The 26640-nt window shown below is 48.8% G+C and overlaps 1 protein-coding gene across 49 annotated transcripts in view; it reads left to right on the top strand.

Annotated features, from left to right (window-relative positions):
* The window catches only part of SORBS1 (sorbin and SH3 domain containing 1), a 284604-nt gene that overhangs the window by 152063 nt on the left and 105901 nt on the right, over positions 1-26640 (top strand). For 28 of the 49 annotated variants that reach the window (XM_074999623.1, XM_074999656.1, XM_074999654.1 and 25 more), the window contains 7 exons: positions 6125-6180; positions 6285-6405; positions 8477-8551; positions 16073-16192; positions 17615-17641; positions 17779-17882; positions 20426-21235. In XM_074999623.1, coding sequence (XP_074855724.1) covers positions 6315-6405; positions 8477-8551; positions 16073-16192; positions 17615-17641; positions 17779-17882; positions 20426-21235 — 1227 coding nt within the window. In that variant the 5' untranslated portion in view covers positions 6125-6180; positions 6285-6314. Of the gene's footprint in view, positions 1-6124; positions 6181-6284; positions 6406-8476; positions 8552-16072; positions 16193-17614; positions 17642-17778; positions 17883-20425; positions 21236-21764; positions 22137-26640 lie in introns of all 49 variants that reach the window. The other 21 variants (XM_074999664.1, XM_074999660.1, XM_074999661.1 and 18 more) reach the window with 6 other exon arrangements.

Raw genomic sequence — 26640 nt, 5'->3', positions numbered from 1 at the left:
TACAGGCGCCCACAGCATTCTTGCCCATAGGGTAGGGAAGTGTGGATTGGATCCAGAGCTAGTGAGATGAAGGGAAGGCTAGCTCAGTGGTTAGAGCATTGGCCTGCTACATCCCAGGTTGCAAGTTCAGCCCTAGAGGGGGCCGGTTAGGGATCTAGTGCATGTAACCTAAAAAATAAAACCTCTGGGGGTTGGCACTTGATGACTTCTCAAGGTCCTCTCTAGCTCTGAGATTTGATATGCCCCCTGGGACTCTACATGAGCCAAGTTGCTGCTCAGAGAAGCAATAGCACAGCTGCCTAATGAGTATCTAACAGGCCTTGGCTAGCCAGTGTACATGGGGGGAGGGATAGCTCAGTGGTTCGAGTATTGGCCTCCTAAACCCAGGGTTATGAGCTCAGTCTGTGAGGAGGCCATTTAAGGAGCAGGACAAATAGATGTGAGGGATGGTGCTTGGTCTTGCCAAGAGGACAGGGGACTGGACTAGATGACCTCCCAAGGTCCCTTCTAGCTCTACAAAATGTGTATCTCCAATTATATTTATAGGTAAACAGGTAGTGATCAATGGCTCAATATCTGCTTGGTGGTCAGTTTCAAGTGGGGTGCCCCAAGAATCACTTCAAGGGCCAGCACTGTTCAACATGCTTGTTAATGACCTGGAAGAGGGGATGGGTTGCACCCTCAGCAAATTTGCAGATGACACTAAGCTTGGGAGTCAGGTAGATAAATTGGAGGGTAGGGATAGGGTCCAGAGTGATCTAGACAAATTGGAGGATTGGGCCAAAAGAAATTTGATGAGGTTCAACAAGGAGAAATCAGAGTCCTACACTTGGGGCAGAAGAATCCCAAGCATCGTTACAGGCTGGGAGCCAACAGGATAAATAGCATTGCAGCAGAAAAGGACCTGGGGATTACAGTGGATGAGCAGCTTGATATGAGTCACCAGTGTGTTGTTGTAGCCAAAAAGGCTAATGGCATATTGGGATGTATTAGGAGGAGCATTTCCAGCAGATCTAGAGAAGTTATTATTCCCCTCTACTCAGCACTGGTGAGGCCACATCTGGAGTATTGCTTCCAGTTCTGGGCCCTACAGCATAGAAAGGATGTGGACACATTGGAGAGGGTTCAGTGGATGGCAACGAAAATGATTAGGGGCTGGAGCACATGACCTCTGAGGAGAGGCTGAGGGATTTGGGGTTATTTAGTTTGAAGAAGAGAAGACTGAGTGGCAATTTGCTACAAGCCTTCAACTTCCTGAAGGGGGGCTCTAAAGAGGTTGGAGAGAGACTGTTCTCAGTGGTGACAGATGACAGAACAAGGAGCAATGGTCTGAAGTTACAGAGGAAGAGGTGTAGGTTGGATATTAGGGAAAACTTTTTCACCAGAAGGGTGGTGACACACTGGCATGCATTACTGCGAGAGGTGGTGGAATCGACATCCACAGAGGTTTTTAAGTCCTGGCTTGACATAGTCGTGGCTGGGATGATTTAGTTGGGGTTGATCCTCCCTTAGGCGGGGGCTGGACTAGATGACCTCCTGAGGTCCCTTCCAGCCCTAGGATTCTATAATTCTATGATTCTTTAATTCTATGATTGGCCGAGAATGGAACCACAACCAACGGGTGCTGTGGGAGCTGTGCCTATGGGTGTGAGGGAAGTGTTTCGGAGCCTCCTACCTCTGCAGAGGTGGGGAGCCTTTTTTGGGTCAGGGGTCACTGACCCTCAGTAAAATTTCAAAACCCTCACTGATGTGGCCCTTGACAGACATCTCACTTTCCAGCACCATGGGCAAGAGGGTGTAGAGGGGGGGGACTGAGGTTCAGGGCTTCCCTCAAACCAGATTAACTCTTCTGGGAATGTGGGGTGGGACCAAAAATGGGTTCAGGAGTGAGCGTGTGGGAGGGGGCTGTGTGGGGTCTGGGCAGGAAGGAGGGTGCAGGAGCGGGCTGGGGTGACTGGGGTTCAGGAGCAGACTGGAGTGAGGGGGTTTCGCAGGAGGTGTGCTGCAGGGACAGGATGAGGTGCTGGTTTGCGTGGGAGGGAGGGTGCGGGAGCACAGGGCGGGGTCAGGGCAGAAGGAGGGGGTGGGAGTGAGCCGCCAGTGCTTTTTCTCCCCCCCGCCCCGGAATTGCAGTGACGCAAAGTGGCGGGGAAGCTCTGCAGGCTGTGTCTGCCATAGCCGCAGTCTGGGTGGGCGGGGAGGAGTGGCAGAGCCTGGAGCCACTTCCTGCCCCCCGGCAGAACAAGTGAGCTGGAGGCTTGCCTGATCCCGCCGGCGAGGCTCAGGGCACTCCACCGCCCAGTCCAGCAAGGGCCAGATGCTGGAGAGGGTAGCCCCGAACCTGAGGGGCCAGATCCGGGCAAGCTGTGGTCTAGAGCCAGACTGTGGGCTGGGATTTCCCACTCCGACTAGGGGATGTGGAACCTGACAGCCACTTCCTGGGAGCTGCAGTAAGTGCCAGCAGGCCCCTGCACCTCGACTCCCTGCTCCAGCCCTGAGCCCCCATCTGCACCCCAAACTCATCATCCCCCCCAGCATGTCCCACCCCCCACAGCCAGAAATCTAACACACCCCTTCACACAACCCCCTCGCCAGCTCTGAGCCCCTTTCTGCACTCCAAACCTCTCATCCCGTCCAGAGCCCTCACCTCAATACATACTCCCTGCTCCCTGCCCCAGCCCGGTAAAAGGCAGTGAAGGTAGGGGAGAGTGCCTGACAGAGGGCGGGAGGACTGAATGAGTGGAGGATGGGGATGGGACCTCGGGTGCAGGGCATGGGGTGAGCAGGGGTATTTAGTTTTGTGCAATTCCAACGTTGGTAAGCCTGTCCCAGCTCACCCTGTCTGCGTCTACACGTGCACGCTACTTCGAAGTAGCGGCACCAACTTCGAAATAGCGCCCGTCGCGGCTACACACGTCGGGCGCTATTTCGAAGTTAACTTCGACGTTAGGCGGCGAGACGTCGAAGTCGCTAACCTCATGAGGAGATAGGAATAGCGCCCTACTTCGACGTTCAACGTCGAAGTAGGGACCGTGTAGACGATCCGCGTCCCGCAACGTCGAAATTGCTGGGTCCTCCATGGCGGCCATCAGCTGGGGGGTTGAGAGATGCTCTCTCTCCAGCCCCTGCAGGGCTCTATGGTCACTGTGGGCAGCAGCCCTTAGCCCAGGGCTTCTGGCTGCTTCTGCGGCAGCTGGGGATCTATGCTGCAGGCACAGGGTCTGCAACCAGTTGTCAGCTCTGTGTATCTTGTGTTGTTTAGTGCAACTGTGTCTGGGAGGGGCCCTTTAAGGGAGCGGCTTGCTGTTGAGTCCGCCCTGTGACCCTGTCTGCAGCTGTGCCTGGCATCCCTATTTCGATGTGTGCTACTTTGACGTGTAGACGTTCCCTCGCTGCGCCTATTTCGATGTTGGGCTGAGCAACGTCGAAGTTGAACATCGACGTTGCTGGCCCTGGAGGACGTGTAGACGTTATTCATCGAAATAGCCTATTTCGATGTCGCAACATCGAAATAAGCTATTTCGATGTTGGCTGCACGTGTAGACGTAGCCCCTGTCTGCTGGTAGATATCAGGAGTGCATAGACAAAAGTGTGTACGGGGCGGGAGAGTCATGGACCCCCGTTCTGGTGCCCCAGGTCATCGCCCCGTCTCCATCTATAGCCTGGCTCAGGAGCCAAAGGCGCCTGTTTGTGGGTTGCTGATGAACTCTGTAGCTCCTCCTCCATTCCAGTAATTTTCTTTTGCATCTACCTGAGCAGAGGCCTCTGTAGCGTGGTGCATACCCAGCACACAATACAGGTAAGTGACGTGTTTGTGGAGCTGGGCCAGAAAAGGTGACCAAGATCAGGCTCCTCACAAAAAGCCCATTGATAGAAGTGTAATGGAAGAAGTGCTCCAAGTCAAAGCAGTTGAAGAGTACATCATTCATTTAGCCAGAAACAGAGAGTCAGTCAAGGAGGAGAGAAATCCATCACTGAAGACACCTTTCACTGTCAAGTTAATGCACATTTTGTAATGGGAACATAGAGCAAGGTTGTTTTTACGGTGCTCTTCGAACTTCACATGGGACTACAGACGAGGGCTACGTCTACACATGAAGCCTACATCGAAGTAGCCTATTTCGATGTGGCGACATCGAAATAGGCTATTTCGATGAATAACGTCTACACGTCCTCCAGGGCTGGCAAAGTCGATGTTCAACATCGACGTTGCGCAGCACCACATCGAAATAGGCGCTGCGAGGGAACATCTACACGCCACAGTAGCACACATCGAAATAAGGGTGCCAGGCACAGCTGCAGACAGGGTCACAGGGCAGACTCAACAGCCATCCGCTCCCTTAAAGGGCCCCTCCCAGACACACTTGCACTAAACAGCACAAGATCCACAGAGCCGACAACGAGTTGCAGACCCTGTGCATGCAGCATGAATCCCCCGCTGCAGCAGCAGCAGCCAGAAGCCCTGGGCTAAAGACTGCTGCACATGGTGACCATAGAGCCCCGCACGGGCTGGAGAGACAGCGTTTCTCAACCCCCCAGCTGATGGCTGCCATGGAGGACCCCACAATTTCGACATTGCGGGATGCGGATCGTCTACACGGTCCCTACTTCGACCTTGAACGTCGAAGTAGGGCGCTATTCCGATCCCCTCATGAGGTTAGCGACTTCGACGTCTCGCTGCCTAACATCGAAGTTAACTTCAAAATAGCGCCCGACGCGTGTAGCCGCGACGGGTGCTATTTCGAAGTTAGTGCCGCTACTTCGAAGTAGCGTGCACGTGTAGACACAGCCACTGGGAGCAACTCAGACAAAAGTGAATGTATATTTGTGCAGCTTCCACAACACCAAAATATTTAATGCTGTGGGGAATTTTGAAATTTCCTTCACATTTATTTTAAGCAATTAACAAAGTTTAAAACAAAATGTTCAAAATCAAAAGGAAACATTTCATTTGACCCAACCCTTTTGATTTTTAAGTTTGCTGAAAACTTTGAAAACTTGAGTTTGTGGTTGGACCTGAAACTCCTTTTTATTTTCCCCAGTTGTTCCAAATTGCCTGTGAACTGAAAACGCCATTATTTGCTCAACCCTAGATGAGATACCTTGTAAAGATGCTGCAGATCTCACAGCTAGCAGAGGCCAGACAGCTGTCTAACTCGTCAGTGCAGATGACATTGTATATAACCCATATCTTGTGATTTAAAGTTTAGGGATAGCCTGAAGCAGGGGTGTTCAACCCTTTTTCATCGGGGGCCACCTGGCAATTTTTTACATGTTCTGGGGGGCTGAACACAAAATAGCCTCAACCCCACCGCAGGCTTAAAGCCCTCACAGCGCCAAACAATCCCCCCTTCTCCCAGCCTTAGACCTCCCATAGCTCCGAATCGCCCTCAGCCCCCAGCCTTAACCCCCTGCAGCCCCAAACTGTCCCCTACCCACCCCCAGGCTTAACCTCCTCTTGGAGCCCCAAACTGCTCTGCTGGTGGCCCTGTGTCCCAGCCAGGGCTCTGGCCCCAGGGCTAGTGGTGGCTCCGCGCCTCAGCCTGTGACAGCTGGCCCTGTGGCAATCAGTCCCTCCATGGCAGCCGGCCCCATGGAAGCTGGTGCTGCAGTGGCAGCTGGCCCTGCAGGCTGGACAAAAAGGCTCTGCGGGCTGGATCCTGGCCCATGGGCCGCCTGTTTTACACCCTGGGCTCCTTCAGTAGTATCTGCGTTAGGTGCAAATCCTGTTTATTTTGGTCTTCTCTCCATTCTGTACATTACCAACAAATGGTGCTTCTCTTTGATCTAAGCTCAGTTGGGTCCTGCCTTTCCTTAGGCTGGGAAACTAATGGCTTGTGTTCTTGAAGGAAATTGAACTGTTGGCCTGGCTTCAGAGAGAATAAAGTGTGCTCTGAGATATTCTGGGCCTTGCCTGCTGTTGTCCAAGGAGGCAAAGATAGGTGTGTCTGACAGATGGTTTTCCAGACAATACGCAGGAGAGGAATGTGGCCTGTCTCTGAAACAGGGTCTCACAAGCCTTGTGGGTGGGCGAGGTTGAAAGGCCAATGCACAATCTGCAGGAAAGGGGCTGCAGGGGTCCCTCAGTGTACCAGCACCATGATTTTCTCATTCATTCCAACAGAGAAAACCAGAACCTGGACGTGCAGAAGAGAGATTCCTCTGGCACAATGAGCTCTGGTAAGTAACTGGCCCGTGCATGCCTGCCTTTACCTGTAGAAATCTTCCTATCCAGATCTAATGTTGTTACAATTTTGTGTCCCTTTCTGTTCTCTCTGAATCAGCCATTCCTGCGTGGGAGTCCGCCTGGTCAGATGGACACAGGAAGTTTACATAATAACAAACAAACCCTGGTTTCAAGAGGTGGTTTCCCCTCCGGTATCAGCATCAGGGTGACTAGAAAAGGTGTGATCCCAGCTGGGGTCAGTCAGCTTGGCCTACGGTTGCCAACTTTCTGAATGCAGAAAACCAAACACCATTGCCCCACTACTTCCTGGAGCACTGCCTCTACCTGCCCCCTTTTGTGATGCCCGACCCCTGCCCTCTCACACTTCCCATTCTCTCCCACCCTTGCTCACTTGTTCATTTTCACTGGGCAGGGCAGAAGGTTTGCGTGCAGGCTCCAGGCTAGGGCCAGAAATGAGAGGTTTGGAGTGCCGGGTCTGTGGGTGCAGCAGAGGTGTGGGCTCTGGGTTGGAGCCAGAAATGAGTGGTTTAGGGTGCAAGGGAGCTCTGGGCTGGGGTGGCACCTGGAATGCAGGAGGGAATGTGGGCTCTGGGGTGGGGTCGGAAATGTGGGGTTTATGGTGTGGGTTTGTGGTCCAGGCTGGGGCAGACAGTTGGGCTGCAGGAGGGGGTGAGGGCTCTGGGCAGGGGGAGCAGGCTCTGGGGTAGGGCTGGGGATATGGGGTACAGAGTGTGGGCTTTGGTCTGGGATTGAAGGGCGTGGAGTCTGCAGGCACTGCCTCTCTCTGCAGGTCCCATTGGCCATAATTCCCAGCCAGTGGGAGCTGCGGAGGCAGCCCTAGGGGACGGGCAGTGTGCCTCGGAGCCAGAGGGAAATTACAGCCATTTCTGGGAGCTTTGTGGAGCCAGGGCAGGTAGGAAGCCTGCCTTAGGCCTGCGGCACTACTGACCAGGCTCTTACTGGAGCCGCCAGGATCACTTTTCATCTGGGCAGTCAAGTGAAAGCGCAGACAACTGGCGACCCTAGCCCGGCCTGCTTGACTCTTGGGAGTGAGGCTGCCTGACGCCGGCTGTGCATCTAGCTGTAGCTTTGAAAATCTCCTCTTTCCTTGAGCTTGGTCCTACGTGTTGCGTTGACCTGAGACTTGGCACTACCTGGCTCCCTTGGAACTCTGTTTTTCTCTCAAACTCTGGAGAGGCAAACCAGACAAAAATAGCACAAAAATGCTGTGACCCCAAACAACTGAGCTTCATTCGGTCTTAGCTGTCCATCTGGTTAGGATGGTGGTGCCCAAACTCTTCCTGTCATGTGTCCCACCGCCCTTTCCAGTGATGGCTCTGTTCACACCCGCCATGGCCCAGTACAGCACAGCTGGCTCGGTCACAGAGGTTGGCCTGGCGGTGGAGCAGGGGACAGAATGGGGCAGGGCTGGGCTGGGCTGGAACCAATGCAGGGGGCAGCGTGGAGCTACAGCTGGGGCTAGAGTTGGACTGGGGTCAGAGAGCGACTGGGCAGTGCTCCTACCCACGCCCATCAGGAGTGGCCCAGGCCCCATCGTGGGCCCCCAGTAGTCCTATGCAACTCATTAGGGTGATGCACCCAACAGTTTGGAGACCACTGATTTAGGGTCCCCGTTATCTCTAGCCTAGGACAACTTTGTGTGCCCCTTCAACGGATACTTCTGGAGTAGTCCTGGGCACTAGGGAGACCCTTGATCTCCGGGGGGTTAGTATAAGGGTAAATAACTGGGAAGTGGTGACTGGGGTAGGTACTGAATGTTCATAGGGGTGTATAGATGCCACAGGCTGGGCTGGAATTTGGTCATGCTGCTGTACAAACAGTCCCAGCCCCCAAGGAGCTTGGTCTCAGTGGGCGAGTATGAGTGGGGAAGAGAAATCCTGTTAATAGATTTGTCGCCCCAGGGCATGGGGGGTGAGCATGGTATCAAAGCACTCCACTTGGCACAGGCTGGTAGATGTCCACCTCTGAACACCTGTACTCGTGCGTGTTTTTGATGCAGGACATCCCTTTGTTGTCAATAATTAAGTTACAGTTTCACAGATTACATGGTTATGTTTATTGCTGCCATATGCTAAGCGTAATAAACTACCTGTATATTCACGGTATTTTACTATTCCTTGTCCTGTTCCTTTCTGGCATGTCTCTTGCATTTCTGCCGTAGATGGGGGAAATGCTTTTTTTGAGATCCCGACGATTGTCAGGCCTTGCAGTGTGGGCAGTGGGAGCTCTCTTATTGCATGGTGTCCTGAGCTCTCCTTTGTCTTTCAGAACAAGAACAAGACTCTGACATTATGAAAACGGAGGTCAATGGAGTGATATCAAGCAGCAACAGACACGAGAAAGGTGGGACAGATACATTCAAAATCATCTCTTCAGCTCTGCCTGCACTCAGTTGGAATGGCGCAGCGATTTCTCCATCCTGGAGTCATTGCAGTGTCTTGCTGCGCTCAGTTGCAACCAGAGCAGAAGGGTGTCCAACTCAGTATTAAGTTAGTGTTTATGTTTTAAGAAAAACTATCTTTGTCAGCAAAGGTCTCTTTCTAACCTCACTGAAGGACATGAGCCTTTCCCATAGACTTTGGAATCTCGCTTTGCACCATTCAATTTTTTAAAAACACAGTAAACCCTCAATTTAACATACTAATGGTAGGGAGGGCTGTCCGTTAAACCCGGGCGTCTGTTACATCAGAGGGTTTACTGCCCGCCCACCCCACTGCCGGGCTCCCCCAGCCCCTCCAAAAGAACGCCCAGTATGCACTGCCCTTCCACGGCCACTGCAGGGGGATAGCTCATTGGTTTGAGCATTAGCCTGCTTAACCCAGGGTGTGAGCTCAGTCCTTGATGGGCCATTGAGAGATCGAGGGCAACTAGATTTAAAAAAAAACCAAAACCCTGTCAGGGATGGTGCTGGGCCCTGCCAAGAGGGCAGGGGACTGGACTCAATGACCTGCTGAGGTCCCTTCCACCTCTGCGAGAAGTGCACCTCCAGATGTTTGTTTTACTGGAGGAGCTGCCGAAGCCCACCGCTGCAATTGGGGCCCCCCCACAGCTGCGAACTCCACCGCAGCAGGGGGCCCTACTTCATGCTGCAGCAGGGGCCCAGCTGCACCCTGAAGGAGCCGCTGCTGAAGCTACCACATGCTCCTCCCACCGGGGATGGGGCCCATATGTGAGTGCTGCCTGCCCACATATGCACCCCACCCCTGGAGGGCGGAGCGTGGGCAGCTCTGGTGGCGGCTCCTTCAGACTGCGGCGGTAAGGGGCCTAACATGCTTTTCTTGACGTGGGGCGGGAGAGAGAGGATTTTACGGCCTAGGTTTAGCGGACGTTGGGAGCAATGGGGGAGCTGGTGGATGTCTGTTGTTCTCAAAGTCTGCTAAATTGGGGTCCATAAAATCGAGGGTTTACTGTGGTCTATTTGGGGTGAAAAGACTTTTGCCCCAGGCTTCTTCTGTTGTATTCAGATCCTTTCCTCTCCTTTGATGTTTTTTTTGTGACACACAGTGGCTACGTCTACACGTGCAGCCAACATCGAAATAGTCTATTTCGATGAATAACGTCTACACGTCCTCCAGGGCCAGCAACGTCGATGTTCAACTTCGACGTTGCTCAGCCCAACATCGAAATAGGCACAGCGAGGGAACGTTTACACGTCAAAGTAGCACACATCGAAATAGGGATGCCAGGCACAGCTGCAGACAGGGTCACAGGGCGGACTCAACAGCAAGCCGCTCCCTTAAAGGGCCCCTCCCAGACACAGTTGCACTAAACAACACAAGCTACACAGAGCTGACAACTGGTTGCAGACCCTGTGCCTGCAGCATAGATCCCCAGCTGCCGCAGAAGCAGCCAGAAGCCCTGGGCTAAGGGCTGCTGCCCACGGTGACCATAGAGCCCCGCAGGGGCTGGAGAGAGAGCATCTCTCAACCCCCCAGCTGATGGCCGCCATGGAGGACCCAGCAATTTCGACGTTGCGGGACGCGGATCGTCTACACGGTCCCTACTTCGACGTTGAACGTCGAAGTAGGGCGCTATTCCTATCTCCTCATGAGGTTAGCGACTTCGACGTCTCGCCGCCTAACGTCGAAGTTGGTGCCGCTACTTCGAAGTAGCGTGCATGTGTAGACGCAGCTAGTATGTTTATTGTAGAGGAGGAAGGAGCTGGTTCAGAGTGAAACAGAACAAGTGTGTGGCAGAATATGTGTCTACCTTTAACAAAATTCGTTAATGGAGTGTCCAGACCTCCCCTTGAAGTTCAGTGAGGGGTGGATAACTGTCTCTGATTTAAGTTCACCTCTAATAAAAATTAGCTTAGTACTGTACCCTAAAACTGGACACCAATCTTTCTTGAGGTTTGAAAGGACTCTGCTGGTTTCTTCCTCACATCATTCTTCTCACTAACTTTCCATTCTGGGGTAGCATCTGCATTTTCAGGTAGCATCCAGAATGACAGTCAAAGTTGCACAAAGCCACCCCAAGAGAAAGCTGTTCTTGCAATCAAAAGCAGGTGTGGGTAAAGCTCGGGAAGGAGTGTTCTGTATACAGAGGGCTCCCAAGGTCAGACCTAAGAGGTAAAATCCTGGTTCCATTGAAGTCAATAGCAAAACCTTTATTGACTACACCAGCACCAGTGTTTTATCCTAGCCGAACCTCTTAAGGTTTGCCCAGACCGAGCTTTGCCTGAGCCCGACAGGGCAGAGTTCAGTATTGGTCATTCCAGGCCACGTAAGAGAAAGCAGGAGAAGTCAAACCAGATGCTTTGGAGAAGTGAGCAATCTTTAGAAATTTTCAACAAGTGCTAGAATTTAGCATTGTTCTCCAGAACAGAGGAAAATCCCTTTAAGAAAATGTCCAGTGTCTGTTAATAAAATCCAGTGTTACTGATAAAATTAGTATGCAGAAGAAAGTAGTTAAAACAAAATCCCTCTGATTTTATGCCTGGATACCAGCACAGTACTTTTCGGTTCTAGATCCTTTTGTAGGCTTCTGGTCACAGTTCTCTACTCCTGGCAACTGATGATGTAAAATATACACCATCAAAAACACAGGGTTTGTGCAGAGCATTATTCTGAGAATCTGAATATATTTGTTTACTCATGCTGCATAATTTTAACTCTGCAACTTAAACATTTTTTGTCTTTATAGGTAATGTAGGTACTGTCTTGGCTAATAGTTTACACTAAACTTTGATTATGTCTTCTGAAAACGAATGTTTAAGATTCTCTTTCCTCCGAGTATATTGAATGTTGGCAGGACTTTCTTCACTAAACAGTACTGTACTGTAATCAACAGATACAGATCCTAATTTAGGATGAACAGGGAGCTATTTTTAATGATTGCATCACTGCTCTCTGAACTGCTTTTGCAAATGAAATTTCCTGCTATTGTCATTCCTCTTTTCCCAAATGCCATGGAAATCTATGTGGCATGTTTTCTTAATTGTATTCTTCCCTTCTGGATGCACTTTTGTGTTTGCAGCATTTGACGACGCTTTATGTGCACGCTCTATTTCTGCTGTTAAAATAATCCCAGTGAAGAAAGTGAAAAGTTCTCCTGGCCTAGTGCTACCTACAGGTATCTTTTTTTTTCCCCCAAACACATTAGTAGGACATCATCCACTCATTCTGCTGCATCCCCCTGTTCAGATAGTTTTCAGCTTCTTCCTTCTTTCACTCTTTCCAGTGCTGTAGTTGTCATAAACAGCTACTAGAATTAAACCATGATGACACAATTCACTGTCCTCGGTAATCCAGTTTCTTTGCAGGCATTAAGTATATGTACATTTGAGAGCTATGTAAACTCTTCTGCTAAAATGCTTGGTAAGAACATTGCTTCGTAACTTCATTTTAAATCAAACTCCTGAAGAGTCTAAAATATATATCCTGTATAGCTTAGGTCAAAACAATAAAGTTGAAATACAATGCTTTGATGATTTCCTTTGGATATTCTAGTTGCATAGAAACACCATCTTCTGATATAAAATTTCATTAGATAATGTTCTACTAGCTTCAGTTTCCAGCACTACACGGGAGGACTCTGCATTGGAAATAAAAACTATTTTTTTTAAAACTGAGATAGCCTTAACTTAGACTGTTTGCTCCTGGGTGCAGGACTGACTTTTTATTCCCTGTTGATATACCATGTAGCGTGGCAAGGCCTTGGCCCTTCACACAGGCTCCTGGGTGCTATTGAAATACAAATAAATAAAAATCTGCAAAATCTGCATCTTTGGATCCTGATTTGGAAGTTCCAAAGCCCACAATTCTGGAGTGCTCATTTGTCAGGATAATTCATAAAACCATATTCACATTTATGTTGACCTAGTAAGAACTTTTATAGACTCAAACACTGAGGACTGTGAGCGGGATTTTTAATAACCTAATTCCCAGAAGCAGCATGTAACTGCCACTTGTGCATTTCTTAAAGTGATTCCTACAGCTCAATCATTATGCCCAGGGCTGCCAATGGGGGGCACGGCAGGTGTTGGGGCAGAAGGGCTAGTTACCCCTGGGCCTGGCATTTCAAAGGGGCCTGGAGCCCCTGCTGATGCAGGCAGCTGTGAGAGTGGAGAGGGAACAAGTGCTGTGGTCTGGGTCGTGCTGAGAGCTGAATGCCCATGGCCCTGCCCTTCCTCCCTTCGCCCTGCCCTGTCCGGGCAGCAGAACTGGGCTGTCCTCCCACTTTGCCCCAGAGCCTGCAGCTGTCATCCCCACTGATAATGCCCCTAGCCTAATAACAAGTCAGGTCATGCCTGGCTCCATCATTCAGTCAGACAATGGGAAAGATGTTCAGTGACTGACTCACTGTCAGGCTAGGGATGCATTTTTCACGTTAGCTATAATAGGAAATGATAATGGACTGGCTGTTGGAAAAGCACATGAACTCCGGTAACAAGCCAGCCAGCAGCAAGGGCATTGACCTGAGTCTGATGAACTGTCAGACTCTTGTCTCGGCCACACTGGGGAACCATATTTATAATTGAATTGGAGGACACTATAAAGAACTTATAACTGAGTTTTAGCTAGATTGCCTGTGTCTGCGGTATAGACAAGGACTGTAAGCGTCATTAGCAAAATCAGCAGTGCTTTCTGTTCATTCCAAAAGCAAACAGCCCGTGCTTTGCTGAGCATCCACTTGGAGAAAGCAGAGTCTAGAAGGAGCAGTTGGCACGAGCTGCATTTTAAAATGGAGTGTGTAAATACCTGCACCTTGTTCCGATGGGCTTGCAGTCCTTCTCTTTGCCCCAACATACTTCATTGTGTGTTAACATTCAGCATCCTTGTGGGACAGAGAAGAATTCAGTGAATGTGCTTGTGAAATTGGTTTCACAAGCAGAATACTACACGTGTTGTGTAAAGCCAAGGCCAGAATCCCAAAGTGCTAGGCACTCCCTACCCTGAATTGCTTGCAGTCTAAACCAGCAAAACAGGCAAAAGGTGGGAGGAGAAACTACAGAAGGGCCACGTCTACACGTGCCGCCTACTTCGAAGTAGCGGCGCCAACTTCGAAATAGCGCCCATCATGGCTACACGTGTTGGGCGCTATTTCGAAGTTGAAATCGACGTTAGGTGGCGAGACGTCGAAGTCGCTAACCCCATGAGGGGATGGGAATAGCGCCCAACTTCGAAGTTGAACGTTGAAGTAGGGACCGTGTAGTCGTTGCGCGTCCTGCAACATCGAAATAGCGGGGTCCACCATGGCGGCCATCAGCTGAGGGGTTGAGAGACGCTCTCTCTCCAGCCCCTGCGGGGCTCTGTGGTCACCGTGTGCAGCAGCCCTTAGCCCAGGTCTTCTGGCTGCTGCTGCGTCAGCTGGGGATCCATGCTGCATGCACAGGGTCTGCAACCAGTTGTCGGCTCTGTGGATCTTGTGTTGTTTAGTGCAAGTGTGTCTGGGAGGGGCCCTTTAAGGGAACGGCTTGCTGTTGAGTCCGCCCTGTGACCCTGTCTGCAGCTGTGCCTGGCACCCTTATTTCAATGTGTGCTACTTTGGTGTGTAGACGTTCCCTCGCAGCGCCTATTTCGATGTGGTGCTGCCCAACGTCGATGTTGAACGTCGATGTTGCCAGCCCTGGAGGACATGTAGACGTTATTCATCGAAATAGACTATTTCGATGTCGCTACATCAAAATAAGCTATTTCGATGTAGCATGCACTTGTAGACGTAGCCAAGGTGATGTTGAGATGACTTGCTGAAGATCAGTCATTCCTGTTATGGGTTAATCACTGTTTTCAAGACAGTCGATTTATGATGTGACCTCAGAGTACAGAGTGGGGCACGTATCAGCCTGCCACCAAAAAAAAAAGTCATTTAATAACATCACATTCAGGTCTGGTATTTCAAGACGTCAGCTCACAGTGGATTCTGTTTGATTTATTTTTACCAGATGGGGTAAGACAAATATTTTTCACTTTTTTATTATAAAAGTCTGATCTGAATTCAATATGTGAGCTGGAAATAACAGGAACTGCTCCGAACACTTGAGAAAACTGTACTTGAAAATCTTTTAATGTGTTTTACCCACGAGTCCATTGGTTTAATTCTCGTTCAAGGATGGATTTCTGGCAAAGATGGGCCTAGGTGCCTATAGCCTGATTCACAAAGTATCAACCTTGTGACTAGACCCACTGAGTGTACAGTAAACCCTTGATTTAACAGACCCCGATAAAACAGACGTCAGAAATAACGGATGCGTCTGCCAGTGCCCCCGGCCACTCCTAAATGAACGCCGGAGTCTCACCGGTGCTGCCGCTGGGGCTGGAGGAGCTGCCAGAGTGGCTGGGACTGGAGGGGCCACTGCAGCAGTGGGGCCACCAGGGCCAGAGGAGTCGTGGCGGGGAGGGGGTGCTGCAGCGGGGCACAGGAGCTCTCCTTCCCCAGCCCCATGTGCATGGAGCAAATCAGCACCTGGCCACCACTGTCTGCAATGGCGCATGTTGGAGGCCGCTGCCTGCTGGCAGGCTGGGGGCGGCTACGCTCTACCTTCGTGCGGGCAGCTGGGAGCTGGGGGAGTCTCAGCGCTGAGAGCTGCCGGAGGTGGAAGGAGCCAGGCCGGCATTCAGCTCCTCTCCCAGTAATTAGGAGAGGGAGAGGGAGGTGTGAGAGGAAGAATTGGACAGCAGGGGGTAGTGGGGGGACAGAGCACAGGAGGGAGTGATGGGCTGGGACGATCAGTGCGTCATAATGCAGTGCAACCACTTGGATATAATGGACTTTTGGCATTAATGAACACCCCGCCCCCCATTAGTCTGTCAAAGCGAGGGTTTGCTGTATTTGGACTGCTCCAGTGGTGAACTGCAGCCATGAACTGCAGCAGTAAGAAAGCACGTCCCTGTCTCTGCCCCCCTCTTTTCATCCTCTGTTCACAGACCTCCATCCACCATCACTTAAGACAACCTATCTCCCCCAGCCCGTCAGGTATCAGGACAGTCAAGTAAACTCCTGATATTCTGATGATTACAGCACAGAAGGGTTCAGATAAAAACCAAACATCTGAGACTTGTTGAATCTCCTGGCGTTGGAGTTGTGGTTATAGTGATATAAAAGCTGAATGTAGACCAGACCTAATAAAGCAAACAAACCCATGCAGTGTGTTCCAAACACCCAGCAGAGCTTTCCACTTCCCTGGCTGAGTTACACTGACTCAGAACTTTATTTTTGTGTCTTTTAATTAGCTTATTTTTTAAACATTCAACTGCTATTACTACTTAATGTTTTAAAGCTAATATTCATCTGCTAAATATTAGAATAACTCATTCAGGGCAGCCATGGCATGATGACTCCAAAGCCATCACCGTGCTATGCTGGCTTCCAGTAGCTCAGAATCACAAGCACCAAAACATTTCCTGTGTGTGTTTTCTTTAGACAAGGATCTCACTAAAGTAAGCACTGGAAAAGGAACTGTGACCCTACGGGCATCTCCAGCCTCTATGGAAAGACCAGCTATCAGCCCCCCATGTTCTGCAGATATCCTGCAGTCAGAAAGTAAGTCCAGGTTACTTCTCATGTAGAAGATCAACATTGGATACATCAGCTGTAGCATGAGCCTCTCACTAGTGCCAAAGACTTGAGCAAAAGCAGACTTTAAATGGGACCAGCCACCCAAGGAAGACAAAGCCTCAACATTTCCCACTGTGGGATTTACAACCACTTACGTGTCACTGAGGAAACAGCATATCAGTTGCTTTGTGTTGCTGGCGGGAGTTACAGAAAACCATCACCCTTTCTTCCCATTAGGCCTTTGTATCCATCTCTTCAGCCCAGGCCAGTGGAAGGACTAGGAATTGTCCTTGTGTAGTTGCTGTAACAGTGGCATTTAAGGCGTGGGGACAGCATCCCAAGTTGACTGTGTTGCCACAGATCTCTCCCGTAGTTAAACAGCTGATGTGTATTTACTTAGTTACAGGAGACAAGCAAAGCATCACCAACCCTGCCTGTACCTTCAATATTACATATCAGGTGAACTCCCGAAGGGCCGAGGCTGTGGAAGAGCTTCTTCCCTGAAAGCGAAGCACATGTAATTGCAGGGCCTGTTGTTAGGAAAGGGTGATTCTGTTCCTTCCAGCCCTAATGTGCTGCTTTCTTTCTACCCCCTGCTTCTCCTCCCCTCCTGTTCCACCATGACCTCTCCTCTTTCCAGGCTCTCCCTTCTCAGCTTCCTCACCCCCACCTTCCTTCAGCTCCCCTTCCTACTGGCGGCTTCATAGATTTCCAGCAGCATGAATGGCAATGAATCCACTAGTATGCCGATGAGCTCATTAGTACTTCTTTGGCTGACTCTCTCAATCACTTTATCCAGTGCATGTTGGAGCTGAAAGAGCTCTTTGCACAAAATGTGAATGGCCAAGCGGCTAAAGTGGGAAGGTTGGGGGAGGAACTCAGTGGGTGAAGGGTGGATCGTCTCAGTGTCTCTGGCCACAGGAACTGGACTGTAAAATAGCATCATGTTTTGTATCCCCATCCTTACTTGCAAAATAGACATCTATTTGTCAGTGGACCTCTGCACCAATTGTTCTCGTGCAGCAATGGTAAAAAGACACCCCTGGGGTTTTCAGCCCACATCATGGCTGGGCACTGAGACCCTGGATTTGCATCAATATAGGGTATTTGGACTCCAAACCGCAGCTCAAGAACAGATAGCTCAGCTGCCTTTTAGCCTCCCAAATAAGAACGTCAATGACCAATTGTTTGTTCACTGCTCTGAATGAATTGCCTTGTGTTTACAAAGGTCAGAAACTAGGAAGGCATCATGTTTAGGGCCAGTTTCTATGGCAGTTCAGAATCCCTGTCAAAGAGCATTGTGTGTGTGAAATGAATTTGGTGAGGACATTTGATGTAAATGTAACAGTTTGGTTTTTTCCCCTTATTTTTCCATTCTTCCTTCCCTCCTCTCTGCGGCATGCACAGCTCTGGAGACGGGAAAACCAGAACCAGGTACATATGCTTGTTGATTTGTTTTGTTGTTGTTTCCCTGGATGTGTTTCCTTTTGCTCAGCTAAAAGCAACAGCTCTTCTCATTCCTCATCTAGTTAGAGTGAATTCACTCAGACTTGAAGTTCTTCCCCTTTTAGATGATTGGAGTTTGTCCTCTAATGGAGACATCCAGCCATCTTCCCTGGCTGCCAAGGGCTATAGAAGTGTGCGCCTCAACCTCTCCTCAGAGGGCAAATCACAGGTAAGGTATCTTTCCAGGAGGGTCTGTGGCTTTTCTTGAGAGGTCAAGCGCAGGATTCAGAGTCAGGAGACCTGTTTTCAGTGTGCAGGCTTGGGTAAGTCTCTCTGCCTTCATTTTTCCTATTTGCAAAATGGAGAGAATGCATCTTTCTCAGAAGTGCTCTGAAGCTTAATTCATTACTATGTGTTAAGGCATGATGAGTGCCTGGGTGGCTAGAGGGGGCAAAGTATCGTTCGGCAGTGTTTATGTGGGGAAGGTCAGCCAAGAATGCAGTGACTCATTATTGGATGTCTTTCATATCTGCACTCTGACCTTCCAGCTGCAGTGGGTGAATGGAGAATTAAACTTCCTAAACACACAGTGTCCTAAAGAAATGACTAGAGAAGCCCTTTAGGCTGTAGCGCTAGAAATGATTTAGCCTTTTGTCAGCCCTTAATGGAAGGTTATTTCCCTTCCAAGTCTCATCTAAAGAGTTGGGATTGATCTGCCACCCAAAGAGAAAAGCTCACCTCAGGATGGATTACCATTCTGCCCGGATGCAATTTTCAGGTTGTATTCTATGGGATGAGAAAATCCGAGCAACCTTTCTTTGTAAACTGCTCAGGAATGACATCTGTTACTGCTCTGTTAAATGCATGATGGGGCCCCACTAAAATCTTATCCCTAATACAGAGCGATTGCTGTAGTTGTGACAGGCTCTTGTCAAAGCCACGGATTGGACCCTGTGTCTGAAGTGGTAAATCAAAGATGAAGAGGGTGTCAGTCTGCCAAGGATGTAGGAAGTAGCGAAGCACTAACAGAGGAGGGAGCTGCTTTCTGTGTGAGACGTACAGCTGTTTTGCAGTCTGTTATTGGGCGTATACGTGAAGAGAGAGAGCTCAGGTTTAGTTTACAAAGCACTGTTTATAGAAGAGCCCTGAAGGCACTTAAACTAGCTTCTCATGAAACAGAAAGGGCCAAATATGGTTCTCAGCCATCTGGTGGTAAACGTGGAGTACTGTGGTGACTGCAAACAAGCAACTCACTGCATAGCATCTGGAATGCAGCTGTATTTCTCCAGTCATAGGCAGCACTGTGCTGTATCTACCTGCACTGCCCCAGTGTGACAATCAGAGTGGCTGCTTGCTGGCTGTCCATACAACCTAGATTTATTCAGTTCGCTGTACACCAAAAATAAAAAGAGGCCTAGGCAAAGCTCTGGGAGTCCCACCCCAACATTTGAAAAGCGATACAATCAAACCACCCCACAAGACCATCTGCCTCTTCCCTGGCCCTCCCAGAGGAGCCAGTGTAAATACAGATGCCTTATATCAGACCCAGGCTGTCACGAGCTATTTTGGACTGGTGGGAAGCTCAAGTCAGAGCCAAGGGCCACTCCCAGCGAGTGCTACGTTGCCTCCTCCCCGCCCTAGATGTACTACCTCTGTTTAGCATAGCACTGGGAGGTTGGCTACTGCAACTTTGCTGAAATTAATGAGATTACTCTCGAGTTTATACCAATACAAATGACAATGGGGTTGCCCCAAAGTTGCCTAGGATGATGGATGTTAAAAGAGAATGTTGATGGAGGCGATAAAGTTCTGAGCTGTTTAAGCCTCAAAAAATAGAGGCAATTCCTATCCTGTAGGCTGGCGTTCTAGTTGTTTTCCTTCTAAGAGGTGCTGGTTTTTTGCTACCTGCAATGAGGCAGTAAATACAGTGAAACCTTCATGTAGCAAAGGCTCAGAGCAGATTTGCTCCAGCTAGAATTGCAATGTCCATGCTGCTGTAGTGTTGCAGTCTGAATGCTGCAACACACTAAAACAACAAAATAATTTATTTATGCTTCTCTAGGAACATGATTTCATGACATGACATTACACGATTTCATTTCGTCAGAAGGTATCACTCTAAAGACAAGTTGCTTGGTACCCAACTGTGCCGACAATCAAAATTGTTCTGTTTTTCTGAGGGTGCTTTGTAACTGAGGGAATTTTTTTAGAAGGGAAGCAGGGTGTCAGCCTTTGGGAAAAATAAAACAGACTTTTGTATTTAACCTCTTTGTATAGTAGAATGACCAAAGTGCAGCAGGTCATGGTGGTGTGGTTTGGCTTTATCAGAGATTTTGACACTCTGCTTAGTCTACAGTAAAGACTGAGCTTCAGAAATCCTATTTCCTTCTGTATCTGAATGTGCCCCAAGCTGGGGAGCTGGTCAGATCTGGTTTTCAAAGTTCCTGGGGAGGATTAGGAGCTTACTCGTGCAGTCAAGTTGGTCACTGTGGTAGTCAAGTTGGTCATTGGTTTCATGCGCAGTTAGCCATGAAACCAATGAGAGGTGCTCTTCCTGGGTTCACACCTGAAAGCTGGAAACCATTTTGATCCCCTGATGAGAAGCACTGACAGCAAGCAAGTTGTGTGCACAAGCTTGAAGATACAGTGTTAGCCTGTTCTCATTGAATTCAATCCTGTTAACGAAAGTCTAACAGTCAATTTCATTCTTTTCATTTTTTTCCCCTTCATTCCGTGCTGATTTCTCCTCCTTCCTTTGATCTGATTGGGCAGGCCCTTTCCCCTCCTCGTCCTCCCCTTCCCAAAGAGGAGAGCTTTGCATGGCGCCCTCCCACTGACACAAAAGTAACCAACCTGCTGCCCGTTCCCATCATGGACTGTGTGTACCTGAATGCGCCCAAGCCTTGTACACAGCGTGTGTCCCTGAGTTGCAGCAGACATTGTTATGCCTCACCTTGTGCACCCTTTGGGACCGTCCATGGTAGACAGCTGGGCTTTTACACGGGGCTTCCTCAATCAGCCAGTTTAATTCGCAAGGACGTGGTGCATGCTGGGCAGTCACTTGTGGGAAGCAGCTCCTTGTTACCAGACACTTCATCCGAGCATCAAAACCCTGCCAAGACAGATCCTAGTAGTGAAGCTGGGCTGAATTCCACTGGTGAGACTAAAGCAGATAAAAAGGTCAGCAGTCTATTTGTGGCTTGTTTATCTAACAGCACTTGCTCAGCTGCATCTGAAAATTCCACCAGCATTGCACATGACCAAGCAGAAAGCTCCCTTTTGGGAGCTGAGATCACCCAGGCACCAGCCACCAACATTGTTTCCTCTGTAACAGATACTGGAAAATCTCTTCCCCACCCGCCTCCTCCTCCTCCTCCTCCTCCTGTCCCTCCCAGGCCATACTTTAACAATGTCCTCAGTAAAGATGCAGTTAGCTATGGTGCAAGCCATTCGTCCAGGACTCAGTCGCCACCTCCTCAGGCTGTGAGGAACAAAGTGCTAGAGCCCCAGAGTGCAGCTGGCCCTGGGGACAGGCTGAGAAAGGAACCTTACCTTACACAGCGGCAGCAGCAGTGGTACAAGGTGAAGGGATACAGCATGCTACGTGTTTTCTTTGTAATCGTTTTTTCTTTCAGCTGTGTGAATGGGTGTATATCTTCTACAGTGTCCCTGAGCCTGCCTTCCCCTCATCCTGACTTCTGTACACAAATCACTCTTGTGCAGCTTAATTCTTGCAATCTGCTATTCGATAGGCTCTTGCTTTCCCCCACAGGTTGATGAGTACATTCGATTGATTCACGTGTGGTGTTTGCAAGCTAAAATCTCTTGATGCGGGGGGCGGGGGGTCAGCTATGTGAAATATTTCTATTTAGGTAACTGTAGCAAACGTGGCAATGGAGATGAACTGCTTTGTGCTTTGATCGAGACTGCAAGGACAGGTGAAAGCTGGCAAGCCGTTTCTGGTGCGTTGAGGGAGCTTTGAGTCTAAGCAAAACATCCCTCCTTTTTGAAAGGAACGGCCAATGGTTTCAGTGTGTTCCCACTAGTGCTGGGCTGTGCTCTCACAAAGGCTGGACTGCCCCATTGCGTAACCCCGCCTTATTTCCCACAGGGTACCATTTCCAGCACCACATCTCAGCCTGAGGTTATAGTAGTCCCACTTCTCCAGGTTAATACAGACAGAGAGCACGAAGGCAGCGCCAGCACTCCACCACCACCTTTGGTACCTTTGGGGCAAGGTGCCACGTTCCCCGAGACCGTTCCTACTGGCTCGCCTCTGACTTTTCCAACACTAGATGATTTCATTCCCCCTCACCTCCAGAGGGGCTCCCACCATCACCATCTGCCTGCCTCACCCAGCATCTTGTCCCCAGTTTACCCGAAAGTGCCCTCATCCTCACCACCACCTCCACTGGTGCCTCCTGCCTTGGGGGCTTTGCACAAAGTCTTGGAGCCTGAAAGCACTGGAGTCATCTCACATACAGTAAGCTTGCCAAGTACCCTCCTCACAGCTCTCCTGAATTTACGCTCCCAAAGTAAAACAGCTTTCTCACTGGCATACTAAGCTCTGAAAGAGGAACACTAACTAGCGCCTTGGCAGCAGCATGATCTACTAGACCTTGTTTTATGCCCTAGTGCATGTTTGTCACTATCCCTATGTGGCTTGGGAACTTCGCAATTGTTTGGTTTTTTCCCCATTATTCTGCAGTCTCTCTTCCCCTCCTTTGTCCCTGCCTTTAACCAGTGGTTGCTTAGGAGAACATACAGTGTATGATGCTTGCACTTCTCAGGGCTTGTCTACATTTAAGGGGAGATCGGCGCTCTGGAGATCAGTGTGATTTAGTGTGTTTAGTAGGGATGCACTAAACTGACTGCTCGTTGCTCTCCCATCAACCCCGGCACTCCACAGTGTTGCGAGAAGTAAGTTGGTGACCTCATGTTAGGGGAATGCTGAAATCTGGCTTCAGATACGTCAGTTCCAGCTACACTGTTTAGGTAGCTGGAGTTATATATCTTGTCGACTTTCTCCCTAAGCGTAGACCTGCCGTCAGTTTAAAGGAAAACACATACTGCTTGAGCCCTGGCTATCTGATGATCTCTTGATGGTATGTCCCAGACTGTCTGTGAGGAACATCAGAAGCAGCAAAAGCATGACAGTTGAAGGTTAAGGATGGCTTACTGTCCTGCATGGAGCTACACAGTCAATTGCACTGTGTGTATTCCCACTGAGAGCAACGTGAGGTTCATGCCAAAACAGAGCGACCCACAAGCTGTAACTTCACTTGCTAAGCACCATGCCAAAATGTCCCCTGGTTTGAAAATTCCTTGCTCCTGTGCAGTGTTTCAGAATTCTCACAGTTTTGCAAAAACAACGAGAAGTCCCGGGCACTTTATAGGCTAATAGATTTTTTTGGAGCACAAGCTTTCGTGGGCAAAGTCTCACAGGACTTCTCATTGTTTTTGTGGATATGGACCAAGACGGCTACCCGTCTGATACTTGTCACATTTTTACGAGATGTTGCTCTAGTTTTTCTGTGTGGATCTCCTTTCTCTTTAAACTCACTGCCTTTTTACAAGGGAGTGAGCAAATGTAGGTCTAAGAATTGTGGTAAAGGTTTGGTGGCTTGAATAGAAATTTTACCACCAATAGCCCTATTGCAGTAACTCCTGAGTGAGAAATCTAGCAAGAATAACTTCTTTGGGCATGGAAGAAGCATCAGAGAGGCATGTGAAAATGGAAAGAAACGAGGATGGCATTCTTAGAAGGGCTCAGTGTTGGTCTAGCTCTGGTTGTCTGGTCAGTCTGATTTTCATCATTGGGGAGAACTTTCAAAAGCACCAAAGCAACTTAGAAACCTAATTCCATTGACAGTAAATAGGATCTAGGCTCCTAAATCACAAGGGCACTTCTGAAACTGTGACGCTCTTTGACTCTGTTGGGAGCAAAGTGACACCAGCCATGTGCCACCCTCGGTTTCCTGAACGTTTTTGTTTAAGTGACAAGTTTAGGTTTGTTTTATGGTTTTGACTGTGGAAATGATCCCAGTGATTGAAGCAGCTGACTACGTACATTATGGTCCTCTGGTTCTGCCCACCAACCTTCACCTCCCCACACACCCCAGCTGCCCTCTGTGAAGTACCTATAAGAGAGCTTACCAACTAGGGCCATTGAGTAATTGCAGTTGACTCACTGACTAACAAAACTAAATGAGCCACAATTAAAAATTCATCGCAATTATTCACACCGTTAAGCAAATACCGATTGAAATCATTAAATATTTTGGCTTTTTTTTTTACGTTTTCAAATGTATTGATTTCTATTAGAACACACAGGGTGGTCCCCTCTGTGGGGTGGGGCCTTGGGAAAGAATGGAGTGGGGGCAGGGCCTGGGGTGGAGGGGGGTAGGGATTGTCCCAGGCCCTGACCCCCCTCCACCCTTCCCCCAAGATTCTACCCGGCTTCTTCCCACCCATGCTGCCCCCCTCAGCCCCATTCTTCCCCTTCTTTCAAGCCACTTCCCCTCCTCTCCAGTGTGAAGCAAGGAGCCAGCAAGTTGTGGCAGAGCAGGGCTGATAGAACTGTTACCAGCCCCCTCCCGCCCCGCACTGCCCAGGCCCTAGGTCCCCCTGAGGTAGGGTGGGTGGGAATGGGGCTAGTGGCACTGCTGCTGGCTCCACGCTATCCAGACCTCTCATACCCATGAAGTAAGGAGAAGGGCAACTCTCTGAACCTTCTTATGCACAGAGTAGAAAGTGTATCATTTTTGATTTGCGCTATAAAATTAGAAACAAAGGAAATAGTATTTTTCAGTTCTCCTCACATGAGTACTGTGGTGCAATTTCTTTATCATGCAGGAGCAACTTACAATGTCAGTTTTTTCGTTGAATAGTAACAGAGAGGTGGCCGTGTTAGTCTGCACAGCAACAAAACAAAACAGCAGAAATGGAGCACTTTAAAGACTAACGAAATTCTTTATTCGGTGATGATCTTCGGTGGGACAGACCCACCTCATCAGATCAATCTCACTTCCAATACAGACTGACGTACGTAAATACAGAGGACTAAAAAGAAAAAAAATTGCAATAAAAGCTGACAAATCAAACAGGACTGAAGGAGGGGGATAAGGGGAGGGGGACGTTAAGTGTCCTGCCCGAGATAATTACGAGCATCAAAGGAAGGGAGGCAGTCCTTGTAATGCGTGAGATAGTTGATGTCTCTGTTCATACCACATGTTAATGTGTTGAATTTGAATACAAATTCCAATTCACAACTTTCTCACTGTAATCTGTTTTTAAATTCTCTGCGTTCTAGGACACAGGTCTTTAACAGAATGGCCCACTCCACTGATGTGTTCACTGGCCATCTTAATGTGTATTGAGTTTCTTGATGTCTGCTCTGTGTCTAGCTATTCTTTAGCAAAGGTTTTGCCAAGTCTGTCCAATGTACACAGTGGCAGGGCATTGTTGGCACATAATAGCATATATAATGTTTCTGGAAGTGCACAAGAGTGTGCCTTTGATCTTGTAACTAACATGGTTAGGTCCAGTGATGGTATCCCAGAAGAAATATGTGGACAAATTGGCAGCAGGGTTTGTTGCAAGGAAGAGTTCCAGGATTAGTAGTACTGTGGTGTAGCCTGTGATTGCTGGTGAGAATCTTTGTTAGGTTGGGAGGTTGTCTATAGGAAAGGACAGGCCTGTCACCTCGGGCCTTCTGGAGTGTAACATCATGATCTAGAATAGGTTGTAGGTTTTTAATGATGCATTGCAGCAGTTTGAGTTGTGGGCTGTAGGCAATGACAAGTGATATTCTGTTATTGATCTTCTGGGGCCTATCTTGAAGTAGCTGGTTTCTGGGTATTTGTCTGGCCCTGTCAATTTGTATTTTACTTCTCCTGGGCTATGTCTACACTAGCCCCAAACTTTGAAATGGCCATGTAAGTGGCCATTTTGAAGTTTACTAATGAAGCGCTGAAATACATATTCAGCACCTCATTAGCATGCGGGTGGCCGTGGCACTTCGAAATTGACGCAGCTTGCCGCTGCGCGGCTCGTCCCGATGGGGCTCCTTTTCGAAAGGACCCCGCCTACTTCAAAGTCCCCTTATTCCCATCTGCTCATAGCCATGGGAATGGCTTTACATGGCCATTTCGAAGTTTAGGGCTAGTGTAGACATAGCCCTGGTGGGTAATTCAGTTTTATAAATGCTTGGTAGAGGTCTTGTAGTTTTCTGTCTCTGTCGGTAGGACCAGAGCCAATGTGATTGTACCTAGGGGCTTGACTATAAATGATGGATTGTGCAGCGTGTGCTGGATGGAAGCTGGAGGCATGTATGTAAGTGTAGCAGTCAGTGGGTTTCTGGAAGAGAGTGGTGTCAATCACAGCAATCAGGACACTTAACATACCCCCTCCCCTTATCCTCCTCCTTCAGTCCAATTTGATTTGGCACTTTTTATTGCAATTTTTTTGGTCCTCTGTACTTATAAATGTCAGTCTGTATTGCAAATATGATTGATTGTTGTTGTATCTCTGCGCTAAAAACCAAAACAATGTAAAGCTATATAGCCTACAAGTCCACTCAGTCTTACTTCTTGTTCAGCCAGTCTCTAAGACAGGTTTGTTTACACTTATGGCAGATAATGCTGCCTACTTCTTATTTACAATGTCACCTGAAAGTGAAAACTCGTGTTTGTCTGGTGCATTTGTAGCTGGTATTACAAGGTATTTACAAGATGAATATGCTAAATGTTTGTATACCCCTTCGTGTTTTGGCCACCATTCCAGAGAACAGGCTTCTATACTGATGATGCTAGTTTAAAAAAAATTGTTAATTAACTTTGTGACTGAGTTCCTTGGGGAGCATTGTATTCTCTTGCTCAATTGCTCCCACAATCTACCGTATATTTCATATTATAGCCATCTTGAATGATGTCCCAGCATATGTTGTTCATTTTAATAATATTTTCACTGCAGATTTGACAAAATGC

The sequence above is a fragment of the Carettochelys insculpta genome, chromosome 7 (genome assembly GCF_033958435.1).
Source record: "Carettochelys insculpta isolate YL-2023 chromosome 7, ASM3395843v1, whole genome shotgun sequence".
Taxonomy (NCBI): Eukaryota; Metazoa; Chordata; order Testudines; family Carettochelyidae; genus Carettochelys; species Carettochelys insculpta.
The sequence above is the reverse complement of the archived record's forward strand: the minus strand, read 5'-3'. Positions and strand labels throughout refer to the sequence as shown.